This window comes from Bombina bombina, chromosome 11 (genome assembly GCF_027579735.1).
Source record: "Bombina bombina isolate aBomBom1 chromosome 11, aBomBom1.pri, whole genome shotgun sequence".
Lineage (NCBI taxonomy): Eukaryota > Metazoa > Chordata > Amphibia > Anura > Bombinatoridae > Bombina > Bombina bombina.
In genome coordinates this window covers 42,488,317-42,504,871 of record NC_069509.1, presented here as the reverse complement: position 1 = coordinate 42,504,871, position 16,555 = coordinate 42,488,317, and the positions used below count along the sequence as shown (strand labels likewise).

Here is a 16,555-nt window from a genome sequence, read left to right as displayed (position 1 = left end):
CTTGTAATATGTTAGTAAAAATGGGTAGGCTATGGATTGTGCTCTAGTAATGTTAGCGCACCGTAATGCTTTCATTTATACGCTCCACTTGTAATCTAGACTTGAATCTTTTGCATTAACAACAGGCAAAAAATTTCATTTCATTATACTGCAGAATCTGTTTTACTGGAGACAACTTTACACTAAATTTAAGCAATTTTATTAAGAGTATTAACTAAATATTCTCAAGAATTAAAAAATATATGTTACCTCTTTCCATATTAAATGATTTATGAATAGGAGAGTCCAGCGTCTCATGTTCCACTGTGGCTATTACACCATATGATTTCCCCTCAATTAAATCATTTTTCCTCAAGTCACAGGTGCTTATAGCTCTGTAGCTGCCATTTTCACGCACATCAGATTTAACAGAGGAGTTAAGTGTTATATTCTCTTCTTTTGTTGAGTCCAGAGTCAGTTTCCATGAAATTGTAATGTTTTCAGGGTAAAAACTGTCAACTTCCAATGTAAATATCCCATCTTCAGGATTACAAATATTCTTCACATCTGGTAATGCTAAAAATACATTTAAAGGACCAGTCAACACATTAGATTTGCATAATCAACAAATGCAAGATAACAAGACAATGCAATAGCACTTAGTCTGAACTTCAAATGAGTAGTAGATTTTTTTATAACAAATTTCAAAGTTATGTATATTTCCACTCCCCTTGTACCATGTGATAGCAATCAGCCAATCACAAATGCATATACGTATAGTCTGTGAATTCTTGCACATGCTCAGTAGGATCTGGTGACTCAAAAATTGTAAATATAAAAGACTGTGCACATTTTTTTTAATGGAAGTAAATTGGAAAATTGTTTAAAATTACATGCTGTATCTGAATCATGAAAATGTAATTTAACCTGAGTGTCCCTTTAAATTGGTGAAAGACTTCAGCTGTGTGCTAGGACATTAATGTCACAAACTGTCATTTTCTGGAATTTCCAAACCTTCCCCTCTTTAAAAAAATTCAATTTCTGCAAAAAGGTATCTTAATGTGTTTTAGTTTTTAATTTAATTTGTGCTATACATATGTATTATCAAATGTGTTTCTAGTAAACATGAGTAGTTTCAGTGATAGCTTTTGCTGTGCATAGAAAATGTGTATGTGTGCTCCATGCATCTGCACTGAAATACCCTAAATCTCTGAAACAGATAAGCGCAAACAGACTCAAGTGTAGGTAGATACAACAGACACACCCCACTCTCTGAATTGTACTTACAAAATTGTAATTTATTCAGGCGGTTTGTTAAAATAACATATGATCTCCACGGCAGTTAAAACATAAATCTTTGCAAATGAACATGAAAGTTTCTGAGCCAAAAGTGTCCGTTTTGAGTTAATGTCCGTTGTAGTGACTTCAAATAAAAAAAACGCTTGTATTAGAGAGCGTCAATGTAGAAGCCGGTAACGTCACTGGAACAAAGTACGGATCCTCATGTAGTCCAAAAGCCTCAACGCGTTTCAACCGCCACCGTGCGGTCTTTCTCAAGAGGTAAAAGTTCATGTCCCTTCTCACAGTGCAGGTTATTATATAGCCAGCAAGCTTATTTTATTGGATGGAGAAAGGTCTCTTTATATAACTAGCCTGCCTGCTGTGTTTGTTGTGGGAAGCAAGCTAGAGTTACGATGCATATTAAATAAGTGGCACATATTATAATAATACGATTAAAAACATAACTATGCTAAAATACTATAAAATGGTATATAAATTATACTACAACAAAATAAGTTAATAAACCAAATGATGTCATTACTAAACTACAATAAACTAGATTTTCACAAGCATATTTTGCCAATTGTCGAAAAAATGTTGAAGGATAGTACAAAATAAAAGACAAAGAAAGAACAAAGTTATTATAACAAAAATCTATTAAAAACACAAATATTTAAATTTTATACTATTGAAAACATATATAATAATGTACTGTTAAACATATAATTACTAAATTTTACCGAAAAATGTAAAATAATAGACCGCAAAAAAAACTATCACTAATAGATTCAAAAACCAATGTATTTTCACAAATGTTTTTATAGCCATTAATAGTACGGTGTATATTGTGCATAGATCAAAATCTAAACCAATGTATAAGGGAACAGCCATTGTATCCTATCTACTCTATATTGATTATTACTATTAGCACCCATAAGTTATGCCATTAAAATACATAATAATACTGATTTGAAAACATTTAAAGGGACAGTCTAGTCAAAATTAAACTTTCATGATTCAGATAGGGCATGCAATTTTAAACAACTTTCCAATTTACTTCTATTATCTAATTTGCTCAATTCTTTAGATATCCTTTGTTGAAGAAATAGCAATGCACATGTGTGAGCCAATCACACAAGGCCTCTAGGTGCAGCAACCAATCAGCAGCTACTGAGCATATCTAGATATGCTTTTCAGCAAGTGATATCAAGAGAATGAAGCAAATTAGATAATAGAAGTAAATTAGAAAGTTGTTTAAAATGACATGCTCTTTCTAAATCACGAAAGAAAAAATTTGGCTTTCATGTCCCTTTAAGTATTATACTACTTAAACGTTATTTGGATACTTTAGGAAACATTGGGGCATACTAAAACGCGGTTTGTTAAAATAACATATGATCTCCACGGCAGTTAAAACATAAATCTTTGCAAATGAACATGAAAGTTTCTGAGCCAAAAGTGTCCGTTTTGAGTTAATGTCCGTTGTAGTGACTTCAAATAAAAAAAACGCTTGTATTAGAGAGCGTCAATGTAGAAGCCGGTAATGTCACTGGAACAAAGTACGGATCCTCATGTAGTCCAAAAGCCTCAACGCGTTTCAACCGCCACCGTGCGGTCTTTCTCAAGAGGTAAAAGTTCATGTCCCTTCTCACAGTGCAGGTTATTATATGAAGGCGAATTCATTTGGAAGACCCATCAGTTCAGTAAGAATATCGTTAAATATTACAGATATATTGATGACGTGATCATCCTATGGGAGGGGGATCTCGGTATAGTGGACGAGTTTGTCAGATATATTAATAATAATAATTATAATCTTAAATTCACTGAAAATCATTCTCGTACTGAAATTGAATTTCTTGACCTGCGACTTTTTGTAAATAGTGACAACAAAACAGCAGTTACCAACTATAGGAAACCCACTGAAAGAAACAGTTTCATTGATTATAAGAGTGCCCATCAACGCCATTGGAAAGATAACATCCCTTACAGCCAGTTTCTTAGATTGAGAAGAAATTGTAGCTCTATTAGCGACTTCAATAAAGAAGCAGACATTATGGCGAACAAGTTTTTAGTTAAAGGATATGATCCCGTCAAAATCAATGAATCTAGAATTAAGGCCACGGGGCGTACTAGGGATTCACTGTTAAGAACAGATCACATGAGTTCGACAGGTAGATTCCATAAACAAAATGCACAGGACCAGGATTCCATCCGATTCATAACTACCTATAATGAAGGCCATATGATTGTCAAGGAGGCCTTTAGGAAACATTGGGGCATACTAAAATCAGATAGTATGCTAGCACCATCATTATCAGAACATCCACTAATCACCTTTAGGAAGGGTAGAAACTTGAGAAATCTGTTAGCCCCTAGTAAATTAAAAACAGTGAAAGGAAATAAAACAACATTGAATAAGAGTAATTGGCTAAGTTTGAAGGAAGGCACATATAAATGTGGTAAACAAAACTGCAGTATGTGCAAACATGTAAATAAAGATCCCAACTTCACAAATAGTGATAAATCTCGTAACTTTAAGATTCAATGCCGTTGCACTTGCGATTTTACTCATGTTGTATATTTATTAACGTGTGGGTGTGGCCTTATGTATGTGGGCCGCACGAAAAGGAAGATCAGACGTAGAGTGTCAGAACATCTCAATAATATTATAAATGAGATGGATAAGCACAGTGTTCCCCTTCACTTTAGAGACACTCATGGTGGAGACCCCCGAACACTCAAGGTACAGGTCATTGACTGGATTCCCCCCTCCATCCCTAACAGATTACTTACATTACGTAAACGTGAGACATTCTGGATACAGAAGTTGAACTGTCTGTGTCCAGGTGGTCTCAATGTTGATTTAGATTTAGCAGCCTTCATGTAAGTTTTCCTATTTATAGCTTTTAGTTTAGGATAAGGTCCTTTAGTGTACAGTGTTTCAGAGAATTTTTGGGATAGGTGTACTTATATACACATGTATGTTTATATGTGTGCACATCTCCCTTTATTTATACATTTGTGTATGTATATTTATATATGTATGTGACAAAGAATTAATTAATCAATTTATTTATTAATGATATATTTTTATTATGTATATTTTGGACATTTTAAATATTTTTGAGATTTTTAGTATTTTTAATATATATTTTAAATTACATGATTTGATTAATTTGAATATGAATATTTTTATGTCCAGAATATTTAAATAGTATCCAAATAACGTTTAAGTAGTATAATACTTAAATGTTTTCAAATCAGTATTATTATGTATCTTAATGGCATAACTTATGGGTGCTAATAGTAATAATCAATATAGAGTAGATAGGATACAATGGCTGTTCCCTTATACATTGGTTTAGATTTTGATCTATGCACAATATACACCGTACTATTAATGGCTATAAAAACATTTGTGAAAATACATTGGTTTTTGAATCTATTAGTGATAGCTTTTTTTGCGGTCTATTATTTTACATTTTTCGGTAAAATTTAGTAATTATATGTTTAACAGTACATTATTATATATGTTTTCAATAGTATAAAATTTAAATATTTGTGTTTTTAATAGATTTTTGTTATAATAACTTTGTTCTTTCTTTGTCTTTTATTTTGTACTATCCTTCAACATTTTTTCGACAATTGGCAAAATATGCTTGTGAAAATCTAGTTTATTGTAGTTTAGTAATGACATCATTTGGTTTATTAACTTATTTTGTTGTAGTATAATTTATATACCATTTTATAGTATTTTAGCATAGTTATGTTTTTAATCGTATTATTATAATATGTGCCACTTATTTAATATGCATCGTAACTCTAGCTTGCTTCCCACAACAAACACAGCAGGCAGGCTAGTTATATAAAGAGACCTTTCTCCATCCAATAAAATAAGCTTGCTGGCTATATAATAACCTGCACTGTGAGAAGGGACATGAACTTTTACCTCTTGAGAAAGACCGCACGGTGGCGGTTGAAACGCGTTGAGGCTTTTGGACTACATGAGGATCCGTACTTTGTTCCAGTGACGTTACCGGCTTCTACATTGACGCTCTCTAATACAAGCGTTTTTTTTATTTGAAGTCACTACAACGGACATTAACTCAAAACGGACACTTTTGGCTCAGAAACTTTCATGTTCATTTGCAAAGATTTATGTTTTAACTGCCGTGGAGATCATATGTTATTTTAACAAACCGCCTGAATAAATTACAATTTTGTAAGTACAATTCAGAGAGTGGGGTGTGTCTGTTGTATCTACCTACACTTGAGTCTGTTTGCGCTTATCTGTTTCAGAGATTTGGGATTCTACTTTACTTCAGGAGGCACGCAGGACACCTTCGGTCATTTTTGCAGCAACAGGTCTCGTATATAATAATCATTACACAGTTGTACTTATTTGCACCTATTGTGTTTTTTGCTCCTTGTCTGATCTTTAGGAATTTGTATAATAATAATTAGTGATTCCAAACTAACACACGTTAATCTATATTTTTTTATATTATATTTATTTATTGCTTTCATTAAGTATTAATTTTTATTCTAATTCTTATTGTTATTTATCCTTTTGGTGTTTATTTTGTTACATCATAGCAATTTTGAATCACCCCTGGCAGCTAGCGCTGTTTAATTATTGTGCTTTGTAGTTTTGTTTACTGTGTTCTCTTTACACAGCAGCATGACTGCCATGGAGGGTGGTTCTATGCTTAATAGCAATGTACTGACTGAATCTGATACATTTGGTGATATTGGGTATAGGAGAAATAGACAGAGAGATATTGATTTAACAAAAGGGGAACAGCCGTTGTTTTATGCATCAGAATCACCTGATGAACTTTTTAAAAAACTAGAAAGACTTTTACAGCAAGATTGTTGTGAATGGCAAGATCTTATTTTATTGGATAACTATGTTTCCCATAATATTATTCCCAGGGGTTTACGTTTATTTAAGTATCCTGCTTTTGATCTTGAGGATGTGGAATTCACCACAGAGTGGGAGGAATCTTTACATGAGTGCTCTATGAAAATGATTAAAATTTTAGTAAAATATAGAGAATTTAAATTAAAACAGATTAAAGAAGAACTAGAACATATTTTCCCAAAAATCCAATGTTTTAAATCAGAAGAAAAATGGATCAATAGGAATAACAGTATCCAGAGTAGAATTAAAAAACTAGATATTGAATTAATGGCAGCTAAACAAATGAAATTATCTAGGGATATTCAGGATTTCAAGGAGGATAAGGTCTATACCTTTAAAAAGAAAACTCAAAATGCACGTATGTTGAAGGATAAACCATTTTTTAAACGGAGTGATAAACAGTCTGGTTCATATCAGTCTAATACACACCAATTAGAAAAAGTGTCATTTGAAAGAAAGGATCAAGATTTTAATAATTTTAACAAATTTAAATATCATGATCCTACTAATGATCAGTCCAGGGGCTATAATAGGGCAGACAATAGGACCCCTCACGTTGGAACAAATAGGGATCAGAATAAATCACATATGATTGTGAACTCTTATAGGGATAATAAACATGAATATTCTAGAAGCCATGAGCATACACATGGACCTAGTCATTCCAAGTTTGAGAATACTGGTCATGGTGGTAGATCTAATTCTTCTTACCATGGCCAACACCCCAATTACAATTATAAAAATAACAGTAATTATGGTTATCACAATAATTGGCGGCCATATGGCAACAATTATAAGGAGAATTACAGCTCTCCTCATATACAAGTACCCACTAGTAACAGATTTCATAGTCTTGATCCCCATCCCGAATCATATAGGGAGACTTATTGGTCTGATCAAGGTGCTAAACCAAAACATGTTAGGAATGAGCATGAGGAACATCATGAAGGAGATATGAGAAAGACTGCAAGAAATATTTCTTTTTTAGGGAACAGCCAGATAGGACACCCCGCCAGGTTAGAGCAGGAACCGAGGAGTTCACACCTAGGGAACCCAGAAGAAAGGACACGAATGAACAAAAGAACATTAGAACAAAGAGAGGAACAAGGGGTGGACTTAGAATTAGGGCAGCCAAACAGAAGGCAGCGGAGAGAGGAAGAGAGAGAATGAGTATTTTTAATTTAGCCAAGATTGATCTGGACAATAATGATATTAAATTATTGAGTAAGGGATTAAACTTTGCCCCTAAAACATTACCCAATGAATTCCAAATATTTTTGGATATTCAGAAATTCAGTAGAAAATTAACTTTGAAACGATTTTTTGCAAAAAATTCAACTATGAAAACAGTACCTAACAAAGAGGAACATCTTGAATCTAAAGATCTAGAAACACTGAATATCCTTAAGAGTCTAGAAGGATTAGATTCGGACTTAGAGGAGTCACCCAGTGAGGAATATCAGGATTTGATGTTATGTGAACTTCTAGATATTTCAACTCATGAGGAGGTTAGATCTATAACTCATAGTACATTTAAACGCCCCTCCTCCTTTTATCCAGTTAGTGCCCAAGGGGATCAAATCCCTGTTTTTATTAATTTGGTCACCAATGAAATCCTGTCTAAAATTAAAGGTAAAAAGGAGAATTTATTGAATAAACATAATGATAATCTCACTATACTTGAGAGAAAATCACTTACTAAATTAATGAATGATGATAGAGTTGTATTCAGGGCAGCAGATAAGGGAGGAGGCTTGGTGATCCAATTGAGATCAGAATACCTCAAAGAAGCACATAAACTGTTAGGGGATAAAGATACATATTGTATCCTTAAGACTGATCCTACTAAATCATATATGTCTGCATTGAATTCCTTGTTGGTGGATGCTAAATCTGAGGGGATATTGAATACAGATGAATTTAAATATCTGCAAGAATTGGATCCCAAGATCCCTTATTTTTATCATCTACCAAAGATCCACAAGGATAGTGAGTGCCCTCCGGGTAGGCCCATTATATCTGGGATTGGATCGATAACAGATAAAGTTTCTAAATATATTGATTATTTTTTGCAAGACATTGTTAAGAACACCAGGGCCTACCTTAAGGATACTACTAGTGTAATTGGGATCTTTGAAGGAATTGAATGGAAAAGTAATTACTGTTGGATTACATGCAACGTATCAGCGTTATACACGTCAATACCGCATGATAAGGGGATACATGCTGTAGAAATGGAATTGATAAACTGGGGATTCAATGTAGTACAGCAAAAATTCATCTTGCAGTGTATACAATTCATATTGGAACACAATTATTTCGCCTTCGAGGGTGTGTATTACAGACAAATCAGAGGAACAGCGATGGGCACAACCTTTGCCCCATCTTATGCCAATCTGTATATGCACACCTTCGAAGGCGAATTCATTTGGAAGACCCATCAGTTCAGTAAGAATATCGTTAAATATTACAGATATATTGATGACGTGATCATCCTATGGGAGGGGGATCTCGGTATAGTGGACGAGTTTGTCAGATATATTAATAATAATAATTATAATCTTAAATTCACTGAAAATCATTCTCGTACTGAAATTGAATTTCTTGACCTGCGACTTTTTGTAAATAGTGACAACAAAACAGCAGTTACCAACTATAGGAAACCCACTGAAAGAAACAGTTTCATTGATTATAAGAGTGCCCATCAACGCCATTGGAAAGATAACATCCCTTACAGCCAGTTTCTTAGATTGAGAAGAAATTGTAGCTCTATTAGCGACTTCAATAAAGAAGCAGACATTATGGCGAACAAGTTTTTAGTTAAAGGATATGATCCCGTCAAAATCAATGAATCTAGAATTAAGGCCACGGGGCGTACTAGGGATTCACTGTTAAGAACAGATCACATGAGCTCGACAGGTAGATTCCATAAACAAAATGCACAGGACCAGGATTCCATCCGATTCATAACTACCTATAATGAAGGCCATATGATTGTCAAGGAGGCCTTTAGGAAACATTGGGGCATACTAAAATCAGATAGTATGCTAGCACCATCATTATCAGAACATCCACTAATCACCTTTAGGAAGGGTAGAAACTTGAGAAATCTGTTAGCCCCTAGTAAATTAAAAACAGTGAAAGGAAATAAAACAACATTGAATAAGAGTAATTGGCTAAGTTTGAAGGAAGGCACATATAAATGTGGTAAACAAAACTGCAGTATGTGCAAACATGTAAATAAAGATCCCAACTTCACAAATAGTGATAAATCTCGTAACTTTAAGATTCAATGCCGTTGCACTTGCGATTTTACTCATGTTGTATATTTATTAACGTGTGGGTGTGGCCTTATGTATGTGGGCCGCACGAAAAGGAAGATCAGACGTAGAGTGTCAGAACATCTCAATAATATTATAAATGAGATGGATAAGCACAGTGTTCCCCTTCACTTTAGAGACACTCATGGTGGAGACCCCCGAACACTCAAGGTACAGGTCATTGACTGGATTCCCCCCTCCATCCCTAACAGATTACTTACATTACGTAAACGTGAGACATTCTGGATACAGAAGTTGAACTGTCTGTGTCCAGGTGGTCTCAATGTTGATTTAGATTTAGCAGCCTTCATGTAAGTTTTCCTATTTATAGCTTTTAGTTTAGGATAAGGTCCTTTAGTGTACAGTGTTTCAGAGAATTTTTGGGATAGGTGTACTTATATACACATGTATGTTTATATGTGTGCACATCTCCCTTTATTTATACATTTGTGTATGTATATTTATATATGTATGTGACAAAGAATTAATTAATCAATTTATTTATTAATGATATATTTTTATTATGTATATTTTGGACATTTTAAATATTTTTGAGATTTTTAGTATTTTTAATATATATTTTAAATTACATGATTTGATTAATTTGAATATGAATATTTTTATGTCCAGAATATTTAAATAGTATCCAAATAACGTTTAAGTAGTATAATACTTAAATGTTTTCAAATCAGTATTATTATGTATTTTAATGGCATAACTTATGGGTGCTAATAGTAATAATCAATATAGAGTAGATAGGATACAATGGCTGTTCCCTTATACATTGGTTTAGATTTTGATCTATGCACAATATACACCGTACTATTAATGGCTATAAAAACATTTGTGAAAATACATTGGTTTTTGAATCTATTAGTGATAGTTTTTTTTGCGGTTTATTATTTTACATTTTTCGGTAAAATTTAGTAATTATATGTTTAACAGTACATTATTATATATGTTTTCAATAGTATAAAATTTAAATATTTGTGTTTTTAATAGATTTTTGTTATAATAACTTTGTTCTTTCTTTGTCTTTTATTTTGTACTATCCTTCAACATTTTTTCGACAATTGGCAAAATATGCTTGTGAAAATCTAGTTTATTGTAGTTTAGTAATGACATCATTTGGTTTATTAACTTATTTTGTTGTAGTATAATTTATATACCATTTTATAGTATTTTAGCATAGTTATGTTTTTAATCGTATTATTATAATATGTGCCACTTATTTAATATGCATCGTAACTCTAGCTTGCTTCCCACAACAAACACAGCAGGCAGGCTAGTTATATAAAGAGACCTTTCTCCATCCAATAAAATAAGCTTGCTGGCTATATAATAACCTGCACTGTGAGAAGGGACATGAACTTTTACCTCTTGAGAAAGACCGCACGGTGGCGGTTGAAACGCGTTGAGGCTTTTGGACTACATGAGGATCCGTACTTTGTTCCAGTGACGTTACCGGCTTCTACATTGACGTTCTCTAATACAAGCGTTTTTTTTATTTGAAGTCACTACAACGGACATTAACTCAAAACGGACACTTTTGGCTCAGAAACTTTCATGTTCATTTGCAAAGATTTATGTTTTAACTGCCGTGGAGATCATATGTTATTTTAACAAACCGCCTGAATAAATTACAATTTTGTAAGTACAATTCAGAGAGTGGGGTGTGTCTGTTGTATCTACCTACACTTGAGTCTGTTTGCGCTTATCTGTTTCAGAGATTTGGGATTCTACTTTACTTCAGGAGGCACGCAGGACACCTTCGGTCATTTTTGCAGCAACAGGTCTCGTATATAATAATCATTACACAGTTGTACTTATTTGCACCTATTGTGTTTTTTGCTCCTTGTCTGATCTTTAGGAATTTGTATAATAATAATTAGTGATTCCAAACTAACACACGTTAATCTATATTTTTTTATATTATATTTATTTATTGCTTTCATTAAGTATTAATTTTTATTCTAATTCTTATTGTTATTTATCCTTTTGGTGTTTATTTTGTTACATCATAGCAATTTTGAATCACCCCTGGCAGCTAGCGCTGTTTAATTATTGTGCTTTGTAGTACTGAAATACCCTAACAGCTATCACTTCCTCTCATCTCCCTTATCAAAATAGTAATTAGTTTAAGTGATGGTAAACTCTCCCCTTTTTAAAATCATATCCGGAATGTTAGCGATATTTTAGATGGAGTTTAATTAATCAGGTGTAACGAAAATGCGCTATTAGTTACTTTTTAATATAGATATAAAACTCTAATTCCCTGCGCTCCGCTGCCCATTTCAAAAGTCAATTTTTCTGTGAGCTAATGGTTTGAATTGTTCTCTACTCAGCTACAACAAAAGTGCCATATGAGGAGAGCGCTGATTGGACAACATTTCAAACTGTTATCTCACAGAAAAATGTACTTTTGAAGTGAGCTGCGGAGCGCAGAGTTTTTCAATTTCATATCTATGTCAAAAAGTAAGTTACAGCGCATCTTCATTACAACTGATGAATTAAACTACATCTAAAATATCGCTAACATTCCGGAAATGATTTTAAAAAGGGTTGAGTTTACCATCACTTTAATTACAGTTCATTAAAAAGAAAAAAAGAAATAATGTTCTAAACGCAGTCCATTGTAGGATATCAAATTAATCCATGTTACCTTGTTAATGTGTATAGATATTTGTCTACTTAATTATGAGAGACATATTTATTATGTACTGCTATCTTTTATTCATATATCTCTGACATATTAAAGGGACAGTCTACTTGAAAACTTGTATTGTATAAAAAGATACATAATCCCTTTATTACCCATTCCCCAGTTTTGCACAACCAACACGGTTATATTAAAATATGTTTGTACCTCTATGATTACCTGTATCTAAGCCTCTGCGGACTGCTCCTTATCTCAGTGTATTTTATTTAGCTTTTTACAATCTTGGATTATAGCAAATTAGTGCCGGTTCTTGTGAATCCATTATCATTCTCCACAGGAGTGTGCACAATGTTATCTGTATGGCACACAGTAGTGCAAGATTGTGAAAAGAAAAAAAACAAAAAGCATTGAGATAAGGGGTGGCCTGCAGGGGCTTCGAAACATGCAAACTTATAGGTTATAACATACATTAATATAACAATGATATGCAAAGCTATGGAGTGGGTACTGAAGATGATATCTATCTTTTTTAACAATAAAGAAAATCAAATACACTGTCCCTTTAAGTAATACTGAGCACATGTACAAAGGATACATAATACCTGACGTTTATACATTCATGCACAATACAATATAGTAAAATATTAGCAGAGATGTGGACAATACAAATTGATGCACCTCCAATACAACCTCTATGTTGATGACACAGATAACTATGTATCTTCTCCTAACCTATTATTCATTTTATGTCACTGGCTGTCTCACTAACATCTCTTCCTGTTGAGTACACCTATCATCACCAACACCAGAAATATCTATCATTGTAGACAACTCCCCACTCACTCCTGCACCCCAATTTCACTCTTTTATGAAATACTCAACCCTGTGCTGTCCTTTACTCCCAAAATGTACTTTTTTGCCAAATCCTGCTGCATCCATTTGCAGAACAATTCCAAAAGTTGTATCTTTATCACTGAAGACACAACAACTGGACCACTCACTTTCTGAACCGCCCCTCCCCCACAGTTATCAATGCTGAATATAGACCACCAAAGGCTCTCTTATTAAAATGGTAATTCTTAAATTACAGTTCATTCAAAAGAAAAAAAATGTCATAAAGTTTGTGCAGCTTTAATTCTTCCCTCAAAAACTACAAAACCTACCTCTCTAGCCTCATACAGTTAAACTTACATCTAAGAGCAGTTCTTTTAGTTTTAAAATGAATAACAGACCCAGATCTACAGCCAGCTTGGCTTGCAAGCTACTCCCCCACCTTTTGTTTCTACACACCCCTCAGACGTTTCCTATGTAGCAGTGTTCTCTAATTTATTCACTCTCTATCATTTTTACCCCATGTATAGCAGGTTTAAAGGGGATATAAATGCTTAACCCCTTAACGACCAAGGACGTACGCCATACGTCCTCAAAAAAAATACAGTTAATGACCGAGGACGTATGGCGTACGTCCTTGGTCTGGAAAGCAGCTGGAAGCGATCCTGCTCGTTTCCAGCTGCTTTCCGGTTATTGCAGTGATGCCTCGTTATCGAGGCATCCTGCAATAACCCCCCTTGGCCATCCGATGCAGAGAAAGCCACTCTGTGGCCCTCTCTGCACCGGACATCGGTGACCGGTATCGTTGGTGGGTGGGAGCATGTCTGGGAGGCGGGTGGGCGCGCGTGCACGGAGGGCGGCGGGCGGGCGCGTGCACAGGGCGGGAGCGGGAGGGAACCGCTACACTGCAGATAAACAAAGTTAATAAAAGTAAAAAAAAAACATTTTTAAAAAAAATTAAATAATCATCTAAGGGATCTGGAAGGGGTGGGGGGTTGGTCTTGGGGGGGGAAGCTACACTACAGAAAAGGGCAATTAAAAAAAAAAACACACTTTTTTTACTAAACTGGGTACTGGCAGACAGCTGCCAATACCCAAGATGGCGCCCATTAAGGCAGAGGGGGAGGGTTAGAGAGCTGTTTGGTGGGGGATCAGTGAGGTTGAGGGCTAAGGGGGGATCCTACACAGCAGCATATGTAAATATGCTATAAAAAAACAAAAAAAAAAACAAATATAGCTTTTATTTTAGTACTGGCAGAGTTTCTGCCAGTACTTAAGATGGCGGGGACAATTGTGGGGTGGGGCAGGGAAGGGAGCTGTTTGGGAGGGATCAGGGGGTCTGATGTTTCAGGTGGGAGGCTGAGCTCTACACTAAAGCTAAAATTAACCCTGCAAGCTCCCTACAAGCTACATAATTAACCCCATCACTGCTAGCCATAATACACATGTGATGTGCAGCAGCATTTGGCGGCCTTCTAATTACCAAAAGCAACGCCAAAGCCATATATGTCTGCTATTTCTGAACAAAGGGGATCCCAGAGAAGCATTTACAACCATTTGTGCCATAATTGCACAAGCTGTTTGTAAATAATTTCAGTGAGAAACCTAAAGTTTGTGAAAAAGTTTGTGAAATAGGGAACTTTTTTTTATTTGATCGCATTTGGCGGAGAAATGGTGGCATGAAATATACCAAAATGGGCCTAGATCAATACTCTGGGTTGTCTACTACACTACACTAAAGCTAAAATTAACCCTACAAGCTACATAATTAACCCCTTCACTACTGGGCATAATACACGTGTGGTGCGCAGTGGCATTTAGCGGCCTTCTAATTACCAAAAAGCAATGCCAAAGCCATATATGTCTGCTATTTCTGAACAAAGGGGATCCCAGAGAAGCATTTACAACCATTTGTGCCATAATTGCACAAGCTGTTTGTAAATGATTTCAGTGAGAAACCTAAAATTGTGAAAAATGTAACGTTTTTTTTAATTTGATCGCATTTAGCGGTGAAATGGTGACATGAAATATACCAAAATTGGCCTAGATCAATACTTGGGGTTGTCTACTACACTACACTAACGCTAAAATTACCTCTAAAAGCTCCCTACATGCTCCCTAATTAACCCCTTCACTGCTGGGCATAATACATGTGTATTGCGCAGTGGCATTTAGCAGCCTTCTAATTGCTAAAAAGCAACGCCAAAGCCATATATGTCTGCTATTTCTGAGCAAAGGGGATCCCAGAGAAGAATTTACAACCATTTAAGCCATAATTGCACAAGCTGTTTGTAAATAATTTCAGTGAGAAACCAAAAGTTTGTGAAAAAGTTTGTGAAAAAGTGAGTGAAAAAGTGAACGATTTTTTGTATTTAATCGCATTTGGCGGCGAAATGGTGGCATGAAATATACCAAAATGGGCCTAGATCAATACTTTGGGATGTCTACTAAAAAAATATATACATGTCAATGGATATTCAGAGATTCCTGAAAGATATCAGTGTCCCAATGTAACTAGCGCTAATTTTGAAAAATAATGGTTTGGAAATAGCAAAGTGCTACTTGTATTTATGGCCCTATAACTTACAAAAAAAGCAAAGAAGATGTAAACATTGGGTATTTCTAAACTCAGGACAAAATTTAGAAACTATTTAGCATGGGTGTTTTTTGGTGGTTGTAGATGTGTAACAGATTTTGGGGGTCAAAGTTAGAAAAAGTGTGTTTTTTTTCCATTTTTTCCTTATATTTTATAATTTTTTTTATAGTAAATTATAAGATATGATGAAAATAATGGCATTAGAAAGTCCATTTAATGGCGAGAAAAACGGTATATAATATGTGTGAGTACAGTAAATGAGTATATAAACGGTATATAATATGTGTAAGTACAGTAATGAGTATATAAACGGTATATATGTGTGAGTACAGTAAATGAGTATATAAACGGTATATATGTGTGAGTACAGTAAATGAGTATATAAACGGTATATAATATGTGTAAGTACAGTAATGAGTATATAAACGGTATATATGTGTGAGTACAGTAAATGAGTATATAAACGGTATATATGTGTGAGTACAGTAAATGAGTATATAAACGGTATATATGTGTGAGTACAGTAAATGAGTATATAAACGGTATATAATATGTGTGGGTACAGTAAATGAGTAAGAGGAAAATTACAGCTTAACACAAACACCACAGAAATGTAAAAATAGCCTTGGTCCCAAACGGACAGAAAATGGAAAAGTGCTGTGGTCATTAAGGGGTTAAACTGAAATGTGGATTGGCGCATTTCAATTTTGAATAGAAGCATTTTTGCATTTTACTTCCATTAGCAAACATGCTTCTAGTAAAAGTTATTACTGTCAGCTGCATACACACATATGTTGTGAGTGCCACGTGCACCAACATTCAAACGGTATACCGTCTCATAAAGTCAGTGATGACTTGCGTGACAATGACGCAAATTAAGTCTTGACTGCTGCAATACACACCACCGCCAGCACTCATGGTGTCTGAATCCTGATCCTCTAGTCGCATGCAGCATATGTCCG

At 34.6% G+C, this 16,555-nt stretch overlaps 1 protein-coding gene across 1 annotated transcript in view; it reads right to left on the bottom strand.

The window, feature by feature from the left end:
- The window catches only part of LOC128641641 (uncharacterized), a 505,331-nt gene that overhangs the window by 341,093 nt on the left and 147,683 nt on the right, over window positions 1-16,555 (bottom strand). Inside the window, 1 exon segment of the mRNA XM_053694177.1 lies at window positions 250-555. Coding sequence (XP_053550152.1) covers window positions 250-555 — 306 coding nt within the window.